The sequence below is a fragment of the Ctenopharyngodon idella genome, chromosome 9, assembly GCF_019924925.1.
Source record: "Ctenopharyngodon idella isolate HZGC_01 chromosome 9, HZGC01, whole genome shotgun sequence".
Taxonomy (NCBI): domain Eukaryota; kingdom Metazoa; phylum Chordata; class Actinopteri; order Cypriniformes; family Xenocyprididae; genus Ctenopharyngodon; species Ctenopharyngodon idella.
The window spans coordinates 17,855,281-17,877,335 of record NC_067228.1 but is presented as its reverse complement, the minus strand read 5'-3'; the positions used below and the strand labels follow the sequence as shown (position 1 = coordinate 17,877,335).

At 36.3% G+C, this 22,055-nt stretch overlaps 1 protein-coding gene across 1 annotated transcript in view; it reads right to left on the bottom strand.

The window, feature by feature from the left end:
- mao (monoamine oxidase) overlaps positions 1 to 22,055 on the bottom strand; it is a 34,401-nt gene that overhangs the window by 7,036 nt on the left and 5,310 nt on the right. The window contains exons 2-7 of the mRNA XM_051906101.1: positions 10,066 to 10,160; positions 8,854 to 8,991; positions 3,077 to 3,181; positions 2,847 to 2,938; positions 2,617 to 2,758; positions 820 to 969 (exon numbers count right to left, since the gene is read on the bottom strand). Coding sequence (XP_051762061.1) covers positions 820 to 969; positions 2,617 to 2,758; positions 2,847 to 2,938; positions 3,077 to 3,181; positions 8,854 to 8,991; positions 10,066 to 10,160 — 722 coding nt within the window. The remainder of the gene's footprint in view (positions 1 to 819; positions 970 to 2,616; positions 2,759 to 2,846; positions 2,939 to 3,076; positions 3,182 to 8,853; positions 8,992 to 10,065; positions 10,161 to 22,055) is intronic.

Below are 22,055 nucleotides of genomic sequence, written 5' to 3'. Positions count from 1 at the left end.
AAATGTAAAATACTGCCTATTTAGAAGAAGCTTCATCACTGGTTACTGAACTCATAGACTAACATACTATGCTACTACCATTTGTGCAGTAAGTTTATTGTGTGTATTATGCAAATTTTGTGTACATGCACAAAACTACCCACTACTGCAATGTATTTGAGTTGATCTTCCATTTCCATGTGACGAATTTAATCGGACAGCCAAAGTTAAGACATTTTACACAACTTTAAATTAAGTTTTTATACACACAGTTCGGGGTCTGTAAGAGTTTTGTGCTCGAAAAATTTGTGCTCGCCAATGCTGCATTTATTTGATACAGTAAAAACAGTAACATTGTGAAATTTTATTAAAATTAAAAATTTTCCATTTTATTATATTTTAAAATTTAATTTATTCACGTGACGGCATAGCTACATTTTCAGCAGCCATTACTCCAATTCTTCAGCATCACATGATCTTTCAGAAATCATTCTAATATGCTGATTTTGTGCTCAGGAAACATTTATTATTATTATCAATGTTGAAAATGGTTGTGCTGCTTAATATTTTTGTGGAAATATTGATAAAATTGTAACATTATAAATGTCTTTACTGATATTTTTATCAATTTATTGCATCCTTTCCATTACTGTTTCCTAGACAACAACTGGACATGTGACATCAGCGTAGCATGCTACTGTCTGAAATTTTGCACAATGCATTCTTTCACATAGCTTGTTTTAATTATTAGTAGTCAGTATATACCGTGTATTATGCAGTAAGGATTATGCTAATAGTCCATTCCAAATCAGCCATAGAGAGTTTTGTGCACCTTCTCACCTTGTATATCTCCTCATTAACTGTTCTGACTTCCACCAGGTCTCCAGTCTGGTCAATGCTGTAGACGGCTCTGCCCAGCTTCACACGGTCACCCAGCTCTCTCGCCATCGCCTCACTGATTTGATTGGCACCTCCGGCAAACTTGCGCTCCTGTCATATGTGGCAGCAGAAAATAGTATGTAATAGGTATGATTAGTTTAATAGTCATATACATAAACATTCACATTACAACATGCAACTGTAGTTCTTTAATCCACCAATAGGTGTCTCTATGTCTCAGAGATAGAATGATGGCAGAGTTGTATAATACTGTCCACCATGCACGTACCTTATCAGACACTTTAGTAATATAAAAAAGGTTAAAGAACAGTAACAGGCAGACCATGACAGTTTATTGACAATGCCATCCCATAGGAAGTCTTTAATAAAAGAAGTTCAAAGGATAGTTTATTATCAACTTAAAGAAAACTGTCATTTGGTGTATTTGTGTACCATCAAATGACACATTTGCTAGGAGGCTCCTGCTATATATGTGACCCAGATACAGTGGCCACTATTTCGGTATGTTACATAATCAGTTCTGTGAATGGGGACGGCACAAGGTAGTCTCTCTTGAGAAGTATATATAAGTACTATACTATAATGAACTTAATTAAAGAATTAAATTCATCTTCATAGATTAACAAATTGAATATCTAACACATATGAGATTAGTGGCTTGACTGAAAAAATACTGCGAAAACATTATGACTGACGGAGAAAGACCAAAAACTGTTTTTTTGGTCAGTGCTGTTTTACCAATATTCAACATTTAATTTAATATTGGGTCTACAAACAGACCAATTTTAACAATATGTACATATATGTAGCTTAACAAATCAAAATTATTATAAATCAATTCAATTATAAATATTTTATGAATACTCATATTTAAATTATGTGTATTTATTCATATTTCTAAAATATTATAATTATTATTAAAATGAATAACAATAGTATTAATAATAATAACAACAATAATAAATTACTATAAAATGAAATTAAAATAATGACCCAAAAAAATAGGTTCGGAATATCAGTTATTGGATATTTAAACAAATATTTGTATCTGTCATCAAAAACATTGGATGATCTCTAGTGGTCTAGAAGAAATATGAGAACTAAAAGCATCAACCAATCACTGACGTCTAACCTGGCATTATGCGTCATTTAAATATGAATATGCATTGTGAATATTTTTTGGGTGAACCCAATGTACCCTCTTTCCTCTGTACTCTGTACAGAAAAACATTTCTCTTTCTTCCACAGAAAGTCAGATTTTTGCCTACCAACTAGACCCATTTTGAGAGCTGTGGTTAACTAAATTAGGGGTAAAGACTTAATGGTGACAGTGACTATTGGACTTGGCAGGAACATTGGATTGAACAGCTACTGCTTGATTTATATCACTATTTCTAACACCTGCTTTCCTGAACTGCCAATATTTCTAAAAAGACACTGTAGTGTAAGGATGCTAAAGCCCCCATCTCTCACTCGCTTACCCTGTCTTTCTCCCGCTCTCCCACAGAGAATGGTAATTATACTGTAAACACAAGAGCTGGTGTGGTGAAAAAGCCAAAGAGATGCACAAAAACATGCTGTGCAAAACATGGATGTCAGGGAGTTCATATGTTTGGTGTATAATTAACACTGCTCTTTAACAGAGAATTAACCAACTGAGATAACATAGTATCCAAACTACGCAACAGGCCTACAGCATCTATGAGCTACAGTAAAAACTGTTGTATGAAGACTTACCTGGCCTCCATTGGTGGTAGAGAAGATTCTCATTGTGCCTCCACACTGCTTGACATACCAAAGGAACCACAGAGCAGACACCTCATGGGGCTCGGAGGTTACGTTCACATTGACAAACAGAGTTGCAAAGCGGTGAGCGGCCCTGCAAGCAATACGTTGGTAAAATGATATGCCATCAACAACCAATATGCCACAACAATACTTGATTTTAATTGGTCCCTTCTCTGTACCTGGTCCAGCAAATCTTGTCAAAGAGTTGCTTCATGGTCATCTTGTCCCACTCTTCGGCATGAGGGGCCCTCCATGGAGCTTCTTTAGGTATCTAAAGTGCATATTTGCTATCAGGCACTCTGACTGTTTATTTACAGCCATTTATTCGGGAAGCAAACTACCCTGTTTGTATTCTGTTCTGTAATGTAGATTTAGTATGGGTCCGGTTCTGATTAAAAATGGCCTTTACCTCCATTCCCATCTTGTCCATTGTCCTCCAGAGATTGTTGTAGTCCATGTAGGCGAGAGGGTTCCACACTGGAGGGAAAGGCCCTTTGAATGGATATGACTTCCCCTGGGAAACAAAAAACAATGTCTGTAAAAAAAACATACTACCTTATCACCAAATAATGAAAATTGTAATTATGATTTTGTCATTGTTGACGTAATGTCTTTATCATAGCCATCATGACCTCATTATCATTAGAAGTGTAAGCAGTCTGGAATGGAAAACGGTCTTCGCTGCCTAAAATATACGTAACTGCATCTTGCCTGGCTTGGAATCAAATAAGTTAATGGAGGGCCTCTGTTCACAGCCTTTACAGTTTGCGTTAATACAACCAGAAGATCAGAAACAACTTGACCTTATCAAGTCTCAGTAAGATTTTATGATTTTCACATAAAAATGTGACAATCTTCTTCATTAAGAGCAGGACAAAGAGATATGCTCATTTAGAGAACATACAATAAGAAAAAGTACCTATAAATAATGCTAATACAATAAAAAGGAAATTCATAATCACAGATAATGACAATATTAGCCTTTGGCAAACAGCAGCTATATGACACAAGCTGTTCACACATCGCCTGCTTCCCACAGTAGTGGAAACGCTTAGTCAGTATGATCATTCTCTGCGGCTGGCCAATAGGGTAACTATATGCAGACATTACTTCATACCTGGATTGCTCTGTTGCTGTGGGGCTCTTAAATGAGCACCGTTGGGCTGATTGATTAATGTTTGACTACACTTCTTCAACATTAAGCCATTAATGATTGCTAAACCCATAATTAAAATGAAGTCCCTGATAAAGAAGGATCTAGAGTGACAGTCACAAATGTACTAAAGGTTGCTGCGACATTGAATGAAGCAATCTAGTCAAAACTGCTGACAAAATCAAAGACCTGTCACCTAGAAGGATTCTCACGCACTCTTGGGTTTGATGTCCAGTGTTCACTTCCGAGCAATTTGTCCTTTGTCACAACGACTCGTGCATTTTCAGCGCACTGTTTTGGAAAACCCTGTTATTTTATCACTCGCAGAAAACATCTGAGTGGTTTTTGAGCAGTACTAGAAGGCACTTAGTAGGACAGTTAAATGGTTGAACGCTTCAAATGGCAAACCACGGTAAAACATTTGTCAGCAACACAGGGGTGCCATGCTCCTTTTGTTTTGAGCGGCCACCATGGTAGTTCTAGCACACTTGGCGCCCTAGACAAGATAAAACATGACCAAAAACAAAGAAAGAAAAATATGACAGTTTTGGTAGTTTTCATTTAGCATTCTATGGTTCAAATCTAGCTTATTATATAAAATTAAAAAAGGCAACTTGACAATTTTGTAATCTATATTATCAATGCTTAATTATACATTTACATTGATGTTTTTTACCAGAAGTATCTAAAGCAGCTCCCATTGCATTCAAGGTATACATTTATACAGTTTTTGAGCAACAGGAATGATCAAATATACTTTTTTCCCCATTTAAAATACACTTGGCCTAAAAATCTGATGGGGCACATGCAAGATGTTTCTCCAGCAATTGAACCCATCTATCTTATTATAATGGTCTCTGTGGCCTGAGGCTGGGTTTAAAAAAAAAAGCATATGCATATTGCTCTTTTATAATTTATGATCTTTTAATGTGACTTCGCCATTTGCATTCTGAGCCAACTAACACTACAGGAAAATATGTTCAGCTAAATAAGGCACCATGACATTTCCATATCATTTGTGAGGCTGCCAGACCAATGCAGGAGAGGACACTAGATCGCTCAGCATCCAGCAACAGGTCTGTTCCCATAGCGACGGAATTGAGGTGGAGAGATGGAGTGCATCTTTTATGAAATCCTTTCAGCCAGAGCAGAACCTAAGCCTCTCTACTATCACTAACCTCATACTGCTGTACATCAACACTGCCGCCCACCACGTCAGTCTCGGTTACAAGCAATGAGATGAGACCACATCCTGTCCAACGCAAATGTATCATCAACTGTATGAAGTAACATTCTATTTGCCTGTATGTGACAGTATAGACATTTTACAGGAATTAAACATTATTCTTTTTTTCCAGAGAAAAACAGTTGTTATAAGCACTTGTGCACAATGTTTAGCATTTTTTGCAATGATATTGGCCCTGATACAGATAATTATGTTCATTTTATGGCTGATATTCAAATTCTAAATAATAAAATAAAATTTAAATCTATCCTTTAAATGCTACATGTGAATTTAAGCATCACATTTTAATGTAAAGTACGAAAAAATATTTATTTTGAGATTTAGTAAAGATTATTAGTGCTTTAAAGATCAACTTTAAGTGAGCGTTAAATGACGGCAAAACTAATGTAAATGTAAATACAGGAAAAAAGTGCATGAACAATTAAATATCCAATATATGTCTAATTCAACCAACAAAATATATATATATAAAAAAACCCATCTAATATCGATAATCGATATAGTACCGATATATTCTCCATTCCTAGGATACAGCAATTATTTTTTCAAGTCCGTTTGGTGCTGCTAATTGTGTAGAAATTACACACTGCACCTTAAATGTGGAAATAAAAACCTTTAAGTAAAACTTGAGGCATATTACATGTCACTATAATTAACTGCAATAGTAACATTAGTATTTCTCAGAAACCACCAATGTAAATACACAGTAATGCAAACACTGTAAATTACACTAGTATTCATTTTTAACTACATTGCCTTTGCTGCTTATGGACCGAGGCAGAGGAAACTGGGTCTGGCCTTTAGGATTACATAGAAAAGCTGATTACACGGGCGCCTTGGCTGCATGCTCACCTTAATTATAAAATGGTCTGCTCATTGTAAGGCCCTTATTGGCTAATACTGGCTCAAGGCCAATACATGATTGCTGAGTAACAGGTGATACTATAAAAGCAGTTGTAAAACTTTCAACAAATCGTACAGACGCAGATGTGACTGACTACGTGAGGGGCTGATAAAACTACCCTCTTTCATAATACTACACACAGTTCAGCCAAAGCAGAAAGTCTTCTGATAATGTCCTGGATGAACTCAAAAGGTGAATAAGTCCACTGTCATTCAAGTAAACACAGCTGAGATAGTGAGAGGTAGTAATTCATTTTAAAGCATAATTGTGTTAGTGACCCATCACGATTAAGGTTCGGTCACATTAGCAAAATTTCTGCAGTTTCTGCAAAATTTCCTCATTGTCGATAGTGTAGCGATGTATGAAGGACAGCTCACACAGAAGTCTCTTTCAGTGCAAGCGGCTTTCTATTGGTCAACACAGCAAATCTGCAAATAAGCTTTATGAACGTCACATGAACATACAGGAAAACGGGTCTCATTGATTCCGCTAGTCGGAGAAAGTGTTAACGGCAGTACGAACTGACGCCGTTATCTATTGGCTTTTAAGATGATCAGCTAACCTAGCTAGTCCTTTTTATTGTTGCCATTTTATTCTATTTAAATATCTAAATGTTAGTGAGAAGAACAAATTAAAAAAAAAAACTTTTAGATATCAATCTGCATATGCGATGGACATTGGTTATGCTCATCTTTGCTCGCTTCTTTGAAGGTATCTTGAGTAAAACAGCTCTATATTTAACGAAGCACATACAAAAGATCTGAACCGGAAGCGGTGCGACCCGTTTTACAGAATACAGAAGTTTGTAGCACATAACTTCTTAATCTGTTGCAAAAATTGGGGAAATTTTTCGCCTCCACGCAAAATTCCTAATCTTATGGATTCCTATTAAAATGACTGTATTTTGGCTGTGAAAATTCATCGAATGATGGCAAATGTGACCACACCTTTAGCTAGAAAATCGACTAATCAGTGGGTTGACCAACAGCAAAAACCTTTGTGTCTCTGTAGGCTGAAATGAGATGGAAACGCCCCTAATCCCAAAAACACAGCCAGACATCAGGGTGTGAGAACGTGAGAGAGAGAGGCAGAGAGAAAGAGTGTGTGTCCCCTCAATCCTGATAGCGATAGTCTTTTGATGAGGAGTGCTGCCATGGTAACCCACAGGGATGCTCCGATCAGGAGATAATGGCATGAGGAGAGAAGGGAAGGCTCCTTCAGGACATTCACAAACACACATCATCATTAATCATTAGGACAGACACATTCTTGTTCATTCTTTTTAAATCAAAACACGCACAAAGAAACAGCCTGTAGCAAGACAGACCATAACGATATTGGTTGAAATGTAGCATGGCTCCGAGCCTCTCCTTTATTTTTAAGTAGCATCATTGTGCCTCTGAACAGCAGCTCTCTAATGCATTCTTCACAAATGAAGCCTTGAAATCAATCAGACATGCCTACATGTGTTCATAGTCTCTTCTTGGTGTCTTTTTCTACATTAGTACCTTTGGGTATATTCTGTTACGGAACACCTGGCTTGACACTGACAATGATTGCGCGGTCAAACTGCACAAACCAAGGAACACCAACCAAGGATCATTTTCAAAAATGTAAAATTCTGTCATAATTTACTCACCCTCATGTTCTTTTGTCGAACACATAAGGTGAATTTCTGAAATATACACTACAGTTCAAAAGATTGGGGTCAGTAATAATAATAAAAAAATAATAATAATATTTTTATTCAGTAAGGATGCATTCAATTGATCAAATGTTACAGTGTGTAACATTTATAATGTCACAAAGGATTTCCAATTCATAAATGCTGTTATTTTGTAATATCTGTTTATTTCCACAAAGAACATTTTTCATTTTTGAATAAACTATCCTTTTAATGAGATTCTACTACTTCCACATTCTTGATTTTTAATATTGAGACGATTTAGGATATTGAGACTGAAAGCAAAGTTAAAGTTTCAGATCTTATAAATACCGTAGCATCAACCAAATGTTTACAGTGATAATGTATAGATAAAGAGATGTGATAGTATGGTGTTACACAGTTAACTATTCTGCTAGGCAAAGTGTAGGATTATGGGAAACATGCCAAAGGGCCTTTTCCATGGCAACTGCAATCCGTTTCCATTCTGACATGATCTACAATGAACACTCCAATGAATCCTCACCATGACCTTTCCCTTTGTGCACACCGCCTTCCTGAGCATGTGTGAGCTTGTCGGTTTGCCGGTCTCCATCTCAAGCAGCTCTTTGATTTAGCTCAATAACTTTAAAACCACCTCATGTGTTTGTCTTATGAAATATGACCACAGAAAGCAGTAAAGCTCACATGATAAACAGCAGTTCTAAGAATCCAGTGATTTATCCTGGCAATAGCAGGGTCAGAGCGGAGAAGACACTGAATCTACAGCCAAATCTAATAAGGTCATGCAGTGTGCATGTGCTAAGGGCAGTGATGCGTCTACTCAAATTGGATATGGGGCAGGAGGAGGGGAGGCTGGTGTCTTGAGTTCCGCCCTTCTTACCCACTCCAAGCATCTGAAACCATATTACAGACTTCCTTCAGGCAGCGATTAGCATCTCCAGGCTTGAGCACAGCACACTAATGTGAAGGAGGGATTCTGTATTCAGCCCTGTTCAGCTGAGTGCACTGGGCCTAGCTCTGACTTCCTGTGCATTAAGATATGAGTGTGCTCAAACAAAAGGCTATATTATTAGCCGAAGCTCTGCCCTGAGGCTCTGAAGAGAGCTGGATTTTGTGGCAGGGGAAAAATCTTGTTTTGAATTTTGTAGCTGTTTTTCTTTGGATTTGGTAATTAGTCTAAGCTGCTACATGTGTAGTACGCCTTCACTGAGGTTTACCTTCACATAGTGAACCAGAGACTCCTCCTCGTTGACTTTGTATGTTTTCACCCCGTACTGTTTGGCTATCCTCAGGATGCGGTTTTGAGTGGGCCCAATGTACGCTCCTCCCAGATCCACCCATTTGGTCTCCTTATTCTGAAAGCACACAAAATTTGTGCAGGATTGACAATGAAATTGTCACTAAAAGCAACACTGAGAGCAAAGAAAGGAAAAACAAAAAGGAAGTGGTAGAATATGTATGCAAAGACAGCAGATTCCTTTCCATGCCTAGGCAGCGTCCCACTAGCCAACTTGAAACTCGATTTTGATTGTTTCACCCTTCAATCGACACACTCGCCATGGTGGTAAGCATCTGACTTGACTCAAATGACTCAAAGTTCATGACTGAAATCGAGTGGAAAAAAATCATCCAGTGGGACGCCAGCCTATGCAACAAAAGAAAGAAGTGACTAAGAGTGAGCAATATCGACTAAATCCTGATATTTTTGTGTTTTTGTGCTGGTACCTTGGCTGATTTATGGATGTTGTAGACAGCTGACTTACAAAACTTTTCATTTTCTTCAGATTCTGCACAGCGGCTAGTTTGCAGCAGTGACAGAAATGAACATTTCTGTTAAGGCACAATATTTGCCCCCTTATATTGACTTCCTGAGGCATTTTACCTTTATAAATGAAAATTTTATTTGATGTATGCAACACCAAATTCTTACATTTAATCATTACATTCAATTATATTACAAATGTACTTTAGGGCTGTTACCAATCAAATGAAACCAGCATCAACTAAATCCATTTTTGCATTGCAGAAATGGCACAGAAGCTGCATCTGAAGTGGCATTTAGATGTATTTACAGACTGTTGAATGCAGCTCAGAGGTGGCATAAATGCAATTACAATTACATAAATAATGTCTTAAAAAATCACTTTTGAATATTGAAATATGAATGACCTAAAAATGAAATTATTTCTCTAATAGGCAACATCACAGTAAATGTGTGGAGCGAGTTTTGTTTGGTTTTTCCAAAGTGAGTGACAATGTTAGCTCGCACATACAGTACGATCTTAATGTAGGCAAAACTTATCGCGCACCCCAAGTTGTGACTATGGTCAACAGACTTACGTTCCTATCACACACGTAAAAGCAGACCGTGTGTGCTACAACGAAGTAATTTCATTTGTTTTAGAATTTAGATGAGTTGAGTATCTTACCTGAACAGTGAAGGTTCTTCCACCAACACGGTTCCTGGCTTCCAGGAGGACAGGATTCAGGCCGCTTTCCACCAACAGCTTGGCAGCACTCAGACCTGTCAATTGGGAGTGTAGAAATGCAGAGTTTAAGATTTTAGTAAACATATGCTCCAATATTTACTATACTGTTCTTTGAGAAAACGTACTTTTAGCGAGGAGACGACAGGAAATGATCAGGAGAGAGAGGCAAAGGAATCTGAACTTGTGTCACCAGCATGAGCACAGCTCAGCACTTTGGCTAACCACTAAGCTTCAAAAACCTTGGGAAAACTTTATGCTGGAAGCTATTATAGTCCTTATAATATTAAAGGTTGTTCCTGTGTTGACAACATAGGTCCTTTCTGACTGCATAGCTACTATTGTCACTGGATTTCTATTGTGTGTGATATTATGAATAAAATCTATATCTTTTAACCTCTTCTGTGTGAACAATATTAATAGTTTGTATATAATTTGTCTCAACCTACAATGGGAAGGAGCTTTGGTAAAATTTTTGGTAAAATTAGTCAAATGAACCTGAGAGTGCTATATTCATATTAGTAACTGAAAGTATAATCAAATAAGCCAAAAAGCATGGAGTGTGTGAAACTTTGTGAATAGTGTGTGTTTCCAGTTCTGTGGAAATCTGCAGAGCTTAACAACAATGTTTTAATGCAGATCTGGTTTGGCCTGTAGTTGTTTTTTGCTCTGCCAACATTTCCCAGGAACTGCCACAAACATGATTAAAAAATTTATGTATCTTATGCTCACCAAGGCTGCATTTATATGATCAAAAATACAGTAAAAACAGTAATATTGTGAAATATTATTACAATTTAAAAGCAACTGTTTTCTATTTTATTATATTTTAAAGTCACCCGGTGACATATTTAATCAGACCAATCTCACAATAACAGTGTTCAGTCTATCACAGAAAGCCAAATGTTAAAAGTAGAATGAACATGATGAAAAGAATGAAAAGAAATGTACATGATCAAAAAAAGTAATACATAGTGAAAACATAGCACTGGGCCTATAGTGCATCAACTGGCTTGAAACTCTCTCAGATTCAGGCCTTATTATTGCAGTATTTGTGTAATGGTAAATGAAAAAGAAAAAAAATCTTCACAGATTTTAAGGTGTCCCTCGGGGAAAAACATTAGTAAAAAACGGTTATATTATCTTTGCACCTTCTTTGTAATCACTGGATTCCTGTTTAAACCCCTGAGGCTGTGTAGTGATCATGGTGTTAGAGCAATAAACTCACAACTGTAAGCTAGAAGTGAGAACTAGGTTCCCTTTAAGGGAAAAAAAAAAGTCAATTCACAGAAGTTTCCTTTCCCCGCACACACAAGTTTCCTTTCCCCGCACACACACACACACAAGCACTTCCTCTCCTTTCAGAGGAAGTAAAACTGCTCCTGTGAATTTCTGATGTAGTTTTTACCATGTTAAAAACAAAAACTAGGACATTTCTAGAGTGCCCTCAGCTACACTAAATAAATAGTTGTTTGACAACTTGTTTTCAAAATTTATATTGTTAATTTATAATAATAAATATATTTAATTTTTATTTATAGGACAACTAGGACAACTAATATGTGGTTATAAAAAACTGCATGTAAAATAATTACACAACACTTAGATAAAAGCAGTTTCAGATAGAGTATAGTACATTGCAGTGGCACGTCAAACATAAAAAATAAATAAATACACAAATAGAAACTATTAACCTATTTTTTAAATGCTGTGTGCTTACAGCCACAGTGATTTGACAATGCAGCAGAGGACATCTGAGGCAAAAGCATGACCTTGGAAGCTTATATAATACTACAAACTGCTTTTGATATGCGGAGAAAGTGGCAAACACCCAGACAAACAGCTTACTCAAACACCCGGGACAAACATCTGAAACACTCTCAATGATTTGGCTTCTGTGGCCGGCAGTGACCCATATCATACATTGCTGCTAACGCTCGCAGCAGCACAGATACAAAAGAAACTGCAGAGGCTTACAAAACCTGGCCACAGCTGTGAAGCCTGATATCTGACAGGTTTGAAATGACTGTTTTACTAAATGATGTTTTGGTTGAGCCACAGAGCTAGAAAGAAATCGAATACAAAAACCTCTAAGGCTTTGTTCACACTACACACAAATGCAATTTGGTTTTCAAATCTCATATTTAGAACTTACTGTCTATTTTGCAAGTGATGAAATCTGATCTGTTTGTTCAGACAGTGTAGTCAATGTTACGCGTGTACATCGGTTACTATAGATATGCGTCAGCACGATGTCAAGAGAGTCTCAGGCAAAAACAGAGTGTCTGTCAGTGTGAAAGAAGAGGATGAAAAACAGACATTTTGTTTCTGCTCATGTCACCCCATGTATCATGACATCCCACCTTGATGCTGAACTCACATGGTGAAATTTTACATGCATATATATGCATATACGGTGTTCAAAAACACGCACTACGTAGTGAATGTCACATAGTTCACTAGGGGCCAGATTTAATAAACAGGGCAAACTAGCATTAAAAACACTGATGGGAGTGGAAATTTCTTCAGGTGATCTACTGACAATGTGCAAATTAAAATTATATGTCAGGTACAAAATCGTTTTCATTTGCGATAAATAATAGAGCAAATACCACTGAATTGACCATCACAAACCTTAGTAAATCACATTGCATGATATATTTTAATACTCTCTGTCCATAAATGTAGCGGTCTGAAAGGAAAACTCCTACAAATGCATATGCAATAAGGCCAGGCACAACACTAACTTTTCATCGCTAATTTCTCACTGCGTGTCTTCAGTAAATCCTGAGTTTTTTAATCGCAAAGGGTTTGAGCTTTGGCACAAGCTGTTAGTAAATCTGGCCTTATATGAGGAAAAGGTGAGCAAAATTAGTGTATTTTCGGACACAGTTCCGGACAATATTACAAACTTTGCATGATGTAACATATGTATACAAAATAAGGAAACAAAAAAGCACATGAATTTCCAGCATTCAGACTAAAAGAAGTCTGGTTTGCATAAGGTTTATAAACATTGGATTTTAATGCAGTTTTGGTGCTCAGACTACCAAAAAAAACAAAAAACTAAACTAAACATAGGTAAGTTGAACACAGCAAAAAATAAATAAATACATAAATTGCTGCCCTTCTGAACAAAGCGGAAACACAATACGACAAATAAGCTCACAGATGGATACGCTGCAGTGAAACCTCATTAGTTAACCAGGTGGCATGAGTAGGAGGTATACAAGTCTCATCCCAAAGATATGGAAAACGGAATTGTTCCTAGAACCAATTCAACAAAACCTCATATTTCACACGTGTCTGCAATTACCGGCCTATCTGATGCGTTTATATCAAGGACAGTGCAAACAAAGTCATGCACACTCATAAACACACAGATCTGAATGCTCTGTGATGTGTATAAAATATTATATGATCCATATGTGCTGTTTATTTCTGTTTGTATCTGCTTGGCTGAACTGAAAATATTCTTTTAACATAAATAGCTCTGGTGAGAGAAAGATCGGTCTCACACGTTTGAGAAGGCTGGCTCACAAGCATATATTTTCTTCTTTCAGGGACATAAAATGGTCAGGAGAAGATGGAAAAACACTTGAAGTTGGCAGAAACACAATAGTAGCTGTGGTCTTTGTCATTCGAGTGCAGGACTGAAGGGACCACACTGACTGAACTCTGCCACTGCCAAGTAAACACACACAAGTGAATACAAAAATGAAGCTCGCGGTTTGCTAAAAACAACATGTTTACAATAAATACTGGAGACATTAAGGGTAAAAGCACAATAAACATCCCAGTGTGGTCAAGCCCAAGAAAGTTAGTTTGACTTTCATTAGCTCACAATTGTAGCCTTTCTCACAGGGCACATTCTTGTGTTGTGTCTGCTAAATATTTGAATTGTTGGTCTTTGTACATATGCATTTGGTTACATGTTTTTTGGTCATGATTTTTCTCTCAGTGGGGGCTCACATCTGTGCAGATGTATCAGTCATTCAAATGTCTCAGAGTTGGACATCCTGCCAGTTTATATATTAATTCAAGTACTTTCGCATTCTAGTCCTCCACCCTTATTCAACTTCCAGCCTTCACTTCATCACGTCTTCTGTTCATTGTTTACACAACTTTAACTACAAATAGCTTAAATCAAATGCACTGTGCAAACTTCTTAAATAACACAAATCAATAGTTTTTCTATAGTCTTCATGAACACCATCGCCTTTTGGACAAGATGGAAAAATGACAACTGCCAGATCACATGAAAGTGAGTAAATGATAGAAGAATTACAATTTTTGGATGAACTATATTTTTAGACTGAGTATCAAGTTGCAGTTACTCCTTTCAAAACAGAAATACAGTCAAACCAAAAATTATTCCAAAATTATTTTTACTAGTGGGTGCAGAACACTATAGTTCATTTATGTAAGTGAGGATAGCAAAATAAAGTAAACTGTGACATATTATACCCCAAAATTCTTCATACAGTGGACTACCAGTAAAAATTGATAAAAATTTGGAACCAAAAACACTTTGACCTGACCATGTTTTGCTTAAGTGTGACCTGACATAATTAAGATAAATTTTTTCTGACACAGTTTAACACTGAGATCTTGTCATATTTTATTACCATTTTTTAAACTATAGTGAATAAACTGTATTAATGAATGAAATGTTCAAGGTGTCTGAATACATTTTGGTTTGACTGTATAAGCAAAAAGAACAAATTTTGGTAAAAAAAAATACAGTGGAAATACAGACAATTAACTTTGAGCGGTCAATCTTGTTAAAATTCGCCAAAGCCAAATAAGCTTAAAAGATCATCCCATCAATCACGATACTGCTACTGAAACACACTCTGTGAAATAAGCCAAGGACTAATAAATACCAAAGACTAACAGAAATTACATAAGTAGTGGCCAAAAGTGATGTCCGGAGAAAATGTTTGTTTTTAATGACCTTACAATTTCAATTAAACCATCAAAAAATGGGGAAAATGTTTTAATTATTTTAAATATAAGGGAAGAATAAAACACTAAACTTGGTTATGGTATTTATCTGACAAAATTATTTGGCAAAAAACGCAAACTACAGCTACAGATTTTATTTTACTATGCAAAAAAAAAAAAGGACAAAAAAAGAACAACAAAAATTTTTACAGGTAATAGCATACATTGACTACAACATAACCAGTTATTAATATTTAATTGTTCTCTCTTGTTTTTGCATGTTTATAATTTCTTTGTATGACCGCCTGCACAATTTGGCATGGTTCACTGTTATCACAAATAAAACAATTGACTCCAAGCAACTACTGTAATATGCTTACAAAAATGTTAACAAATTTTTCATAATATTTAAATAAAGGGTGAAGGTGTCAATTTTCCTAAGCCAGACATCACTTTTGGTCACTACTGTACCTAGCTACTATTTTATTATAAATGGTTCTAAATAATGAACTAAATCCGCTCTAAACGGATGAACTTTGATGTACATCCAGGCTTTACAAAGACAAATTATTAGCAAAACTAATTCAGTTTAAATATTAAATAAAGACTTGAGCTCAACTTTAAAGCATGCAACAGAATAACATCCACCACAGAACGGGAGAAATGACCCCAATGGGACTGTCAAACCATTGAGGAAAAGGTCAAACTTTCTTTGAAGAGAATTCTGGGAGATCAAAAAGCTTGTCTCTGACTGGAAAACTAGCTACGCTCTTTCAGCCTCTTGTTTTCTTCCATTCTTTGCTTTTCCACCCATTCCATTTTGTATTTAACCATCCATTTCATTTCTTCATCTTAAAATGTTGCATCTAAACTAAACAATACGATGTCAAAATCAAAACAGAGTGAAATTTATACATTTGAATAATAAAAAAAAACTCAATAAAATTTAAATAAATACATTTAAACACAGATGATCTTCTGTGGATCTGGGAAATTTTGTAAGTAATAACAAGCTCCAGGTAAGAGAAATATATCTATTCTAATGGTGATATTTTACAAGCAGACCTTAATTTTTTTGCTATAATTGAGGATCTAGGGAACAACAAGCAACTGTGTTGGGCTTTGTTCTAAAAACTTACTCTGACCTTGTTCAAAAGACCTCACTGATTATGATAAAACAACATATTTAGGATTCACTCCCTTTGTTGGCACCAGTTCAGGGTGCCATTTACGGGGAAACAAGAGTCTGAGGGTGGATTGGGTTTCCAAGGAAACAGTACATATAAAGATGCAGTTGCTTGGCAAAGGTAAATCTACACCAATTACCTCCCTGTATTCACTGGGAACAAGAATCTGCTGTGCACTCTTGCTCTAAATGACATGACATAACAAGGTTAGGGTTTTCAATAAGACAACAAACTAAAGGTTAACACAGTAAATCACGCAACATATCAGTTTATAGGCCTGATCTGGATCTTATGCAGCACATCAATTTGTTCTGTAAGAATAGGGTGGCAAACTTTACCTACTGCACAAATATAAGATGCTGCTATTGACCACCAAACCATCCACACTTTTATTAAAATGAGCACTAAAGCTAATTTTAAAGGCCAAATGTTAAGATTTTATTAATTAAAAAAATAATAATTACAAAGTTTAAATCCATATTTAAATCTAGAACTAAATATAACTTAAGTGCATACATGCAGGCAACATTCATGGGCAATGCAAACAAGCAATAAGAAAATCTGAAATATTTATGTTATTTACTGCATTTATGTTCGTAAAATTTGGCAAGAGTATTTGCAACATTGTCACATTGATAGTTTTAACAATTAACCTGTAACTGTATAAGCACTTTTTCTCTGCGCCAAGATGCCTTTTCCAAAACAGGCCGGGATTAGTTTACAACTCAGTTTGAAAGGTCAGGTCTAGAACTATATCAGATTACAAAACGCCCTGTATTAATACCACAATCTAAACCTAATTGCTTTGTTTGCACTCTGACCAACCCTGATTAAACCTGATATTACAGACCAAGAAGAATCACTTTTAAGAGGCTATGTCTGTCAGCTGTGGTGGTAATTGCACAATCACATTATCACAACACATTAACACTGACCAAGCCGTAAATTGGAGGTGACACGGGCCACCTTTAAGTCTGTGGTTCATCCCTCAAGGAATTTCTCAATTAAAATGCTAATGTCAGCTTTAGCAAGCAGCTCATTCATCAATTATCCCACAAGACAAAAGTAACCAGTACTTTGAGGGGGAAAAAAAGGTAGGAATGGACCAGTATAACAAATTTATCCAATAGTAATAAACAGATAAATAGGTTCATTTTATGCCAATAACAATAAATGTTCAATAGTGAAACTCTATTTTGTCTAAATAAATTAAAGCTAAAATCAATTTTAAATGCTACAAGTGAATTTAGGCATCCCAACATTATAATGTACAGCATGAAAATGATAATTATAATAAAGAATGATCATCCTGAGATGAGCTAAAGATTGTATTTAACATCTTTATTAAAATTTGTGTTTTTAAAGATTAACTTTAAGTGAACGTTAGATGATGGCAAAAGTGTAAAATAGGGAAAATGGGCATGCACAATTTAAAATACAATATCATCTGATAAATAAAATATAAATTAAATTAAGAAATAATTTTTTATTAAAAATCTATAATATTGGCCGATGACCGATATTGTACTGCTATATTGTGTATCCCTAATTAAATAAAATGAAAGAAATGTACAACTCAATGACTGACCCTACAAGAATACTTTAAAGGCACAATATGTAGTTTTTCCCAAACAAAGGCATAGCTTGATGACGCTGAGATTGAGCGCGGAATCATGGGAGATTATGTCTTCACCTCACAGCCAGTGGAAAAGAATCGGGACAGGACTCAGGCAGAAATCATGTTCATGGATGAAATTATTAACGTTACAGTAGTATGAAGCAGGGTGTGGCTGAAAGCCGTTGGAGTGGAACGAGGCCGCTGGAACGATCACTAATGAGAGATGAGCGTGACACACGTCTCGAGAGCAGCGGAACTTTTATTATGCCACAGTCGCTGCTTCCGCTTCTTCCAGTCAAGCGTATGTGGGGTAATGCAGAGCTATTTTATCATATTAGATACATTTGAGTGTGCTGAAAATGAAGTTATAACATTACTCTGTTTGTTCCCTCGGCGGATGCTATTAGACACTTGTTGCACACTGCAGTAAGCTAGATCGATATTAGAATATCATATTAATTGCTGGATGGCTTGTTAAATGGCATGCAATTAATTTTAAAACATATTGTATAATGGAGAGAATGCTGTATTACTGTTAAGACTAACAGTGTTTAGCTATATAACTACGATTAGATTTCTGTCTATAAATGTATCCAAGCAGTTGTCCCCTTGTCTAATAAAACATACAATATATTAAAGCGTCTTTGGTGTTTCCATAGTTTCTACAAAATAAACCTGGAAATCGAGGGTAACGCAGGTTATGATGTCATTGATGGGCGACGCACCGACACGGTCCGTGTCCTGGTTAAAATTGCTAATTTCTCTGGATTTAAACATTCTTTGAATAGGGCTGGGCGATTTTTCAGATTTTTTCGATTAATTCAAATTTAATGTTTTGCCTCGATTTTATTATTTTTTAAATGGAGAAATTGCGATTTTGAATAAAAATTTTAGCAAGCGTTACAATTAGGCATGTTGACAATACAGCAATGATAACCATATTAGGAGAAGAAAATGATCCGACCTCATGATGGTGCCGGCGCGCCTGATTAACCGCTCTCATGTGACGCTCTATGAACGTAGAACACATCACTATTCTTAAGCGGCTGTTCATTCAGAAATGCGTTATAAAAATGAGACGCAGGCAGTGGAATGAGAAAAAAGGGCAAAGTTATTAAACGTGAGTTGAGCTTTTTTTTTAAATTGACCGCCGTGTTTTTAGAATGCCGTTTCATTGGTGAGATGCTGCAAAAGACGCGAGACACAAGTGCAACACCTAAACATGTCCGCCAAACATAAAAACAATAGGACAAATTCTGTTCTAGTGGTTTTTGGATATTTTAATCCAAAAATCTTACATATTGTACCTTTAACAGCATTACAGAGATACTTGAAAATATCATACACTGCATAAAACTAATTTTAATCAGTATTTTTGTATCGTTGTCCAGCACAAATCTAAATAGCCTTAAAATGGGATAAATGAACAGTATTATAATAACAAAGTGATTTGAAAGGAGCCTCCAACAAATCAGTTGCTGTCTAACCCCAGCTGTAACATGCTTGGGCCTAGACCTGCAAACACAATCCATTTTTCTGTCCTTATTAAAGCATGCTCAACCCCTTTATATAGTTTAAATATGCACCAAGACAATCCAATCCAAACGAAAGGAGGTTTTCTTGAATTTAATGTGGCAAAGAATCACTTGAAAAAACATGTACGTGACAGCGAGCACACTTCATGATGCTTCATGCTCTTCTACAAGCAATTGCTTTCTCCAATATGCCACAACATTGACGTATGGATGCATTATTGAAAAGCAATTACAGAGAGATCAGCGAAATGGCATGTTCTCTTGGCAACCCCAAGGACAGTTGTTCGTCTAAGAGAGGAACAGAGCAGTATTATCTTAAGTTGCATAACGAAGCCAGTCAAGCTGGAGTCAGGCTCGGCATGGCTCAGTGGGGAAAAAAACAACAACCAATGACGTTTGTTTACACAAGCTAAAAGGACACAGCAAAAAGGCATCAGAGTATTTCCCTAGCAGTCTAAAAGCATTATGTAGACATATTTTTCTATGTTCAGATGTTTGTTTTACCACCTAGAAAGCACTGATTCTAAATGCATCAAAATGTGTTGAGCTCTAAAAATCAATGTTTGCAATTATGTTTACATTGATCATCAGAGAGCCACAGCTGCATTTATTACTGGAATAAACATTGTTTTTTTTTGTTTTTTTGAATGGGTGTTGACTTATTTGCGACAAAGCAACCAGAAATAATTTATTGTTGAGAGCTGGTCATTTCCATGAACATGAGTGACTCCAACCACTGGCAATGTGTCCGTGTCTAAAGCGACAAAATTGAGAAAAGTTTAACTTTATGCAGCAGCATTAAGTCAGTTTACTTTAAAGCTAATTCTGTGTAAGACCCACCCACTCAGACAGGAAGCGAACATCTGACAGACAAGTTTTTTGCACGGTACCATTCAAAGTTTTACCAAAAATACAGTAAAGCAATGATGTTGCAAAATATTATTACTTTAAAATCTAATTTAAAATAGTCCATTTCTATTTTAATATATTTAAAAATGTAATTTATTCCTGTGATGCAAAGATGAATTTTCAGCATCATTACTCTAGTCTTCAGAGTCACATGATCCTTCAGAAATCATTTTAATATGCTGATTTGGTGCTCAAGAAACATTGCTGCGTTCACGCCACCTCGTATATACTGGAATCTTGAGATGACAACACGTGACGTTGTATTCGGAGCTGTTCATGTCCTCGGACTGGGAATTATGTGTTTCTATGGCACCACTATCAACGCTTAAATGAATATACAGCGGTCAGGTGGTACACGTGGGAGCTTTCAGAAAACTCCTAGCTTACAAACTGAAATCACGAGCTCTACGAGGACGTGAACACTTTTTACGAGCCAGAATCTTTTAGTTACAGTAATTACGATATGGTGTGAACACACCTCATTTCTTATATTATCAATGCTGAAAACAGTTGCGCTGCTTAATATTTTTGCTGAAACTGTTATAAATTTTTTTTAGGATTCTTTGACGAATATAAAGTTAAAAGGAACACAAACCATTTCTAACATTATAAGTAAGCATTAAGGTACGAGAGGCTGTGCTTTATCGCGTCGTGCCTAACAACGCCCTTCAGCCGTGACTTATTCATGATACAGCACTAGCCTCGAGTACCGTATTGCTTTTATAAAACGGTTACCACACAATACAAATATTAAAGCCAAAAATATGTATCAATGCAACTTTCATGAAGTAAACTCTCACTAAAAGCCTTCCTTCCGCCGGAAAAAATAGTCCCTGACCGTGAACAGCAACAGAAGTTACATTTTCACACCATTAGATGGCGGCAAAGACTGTCTTTATGAGTGTGTCAGTCAGTAGCAAAGACTTTTACATTGAAAAGACTGAGTTGTTGTGAACACGGAACAAGACGCAACTGACAAATGCTTTGACTAGTGCTGTCAATCACGGAAAAACCCCTTAACTGTTAAAAGGACAGGATAATACATCGGACATTTAAACAGATTTTTTATAATAAACATAGGACTGACCTGAAGGAAAATGAACATACAGTTTACGTTGCTAAGAGTGGTTGCTAAGGGTGTTGTGTAGTGATACACAGAACCATTGGGTGAAGCGGTCATAGCCGTGTTTTATCGTGAATAAAACACAGCTATTGACCAATCAGAATCAAGTACAGGAACTAACCGTTTTATAAATGTCTTTACTGTCACGTTTGATCAATTTAATGAGGTTTTGAATGGTAATTAAACATCTTTGCAAATCCATCATTACAAAAACACACTTAAACAGGTATATGCAATATGTATCAATAAGTATAAAACATACACTGTAAAAGTGGCCTATTCTGACACACCACACAAATGGCCTGTGATTCTACATGTTTCCTGTTTTTACTGGCTGACTTCCAAAGTAGGAATGCCGAAGTTCTTTAGCAAGAGCAGGGAACTCACCAGGAAGCGTCAGTGTCAACAGCCTTCGCAATTAGATGTGGAATTCCTGCCTTTCACTTGAACACCCCATGAGAGCTGCTGCTGGGACCTACTAGAGCTCTGAGCAAAACAACTCCCTAATGCTTTTGTTATTTCAAACACTTCTCAGTCTGTTCAACTGTCAATCTGTTTCTGACAGCTATTTGTACATGTAAGCACATAAAGGTGAAGTAATTATATAAAAATAC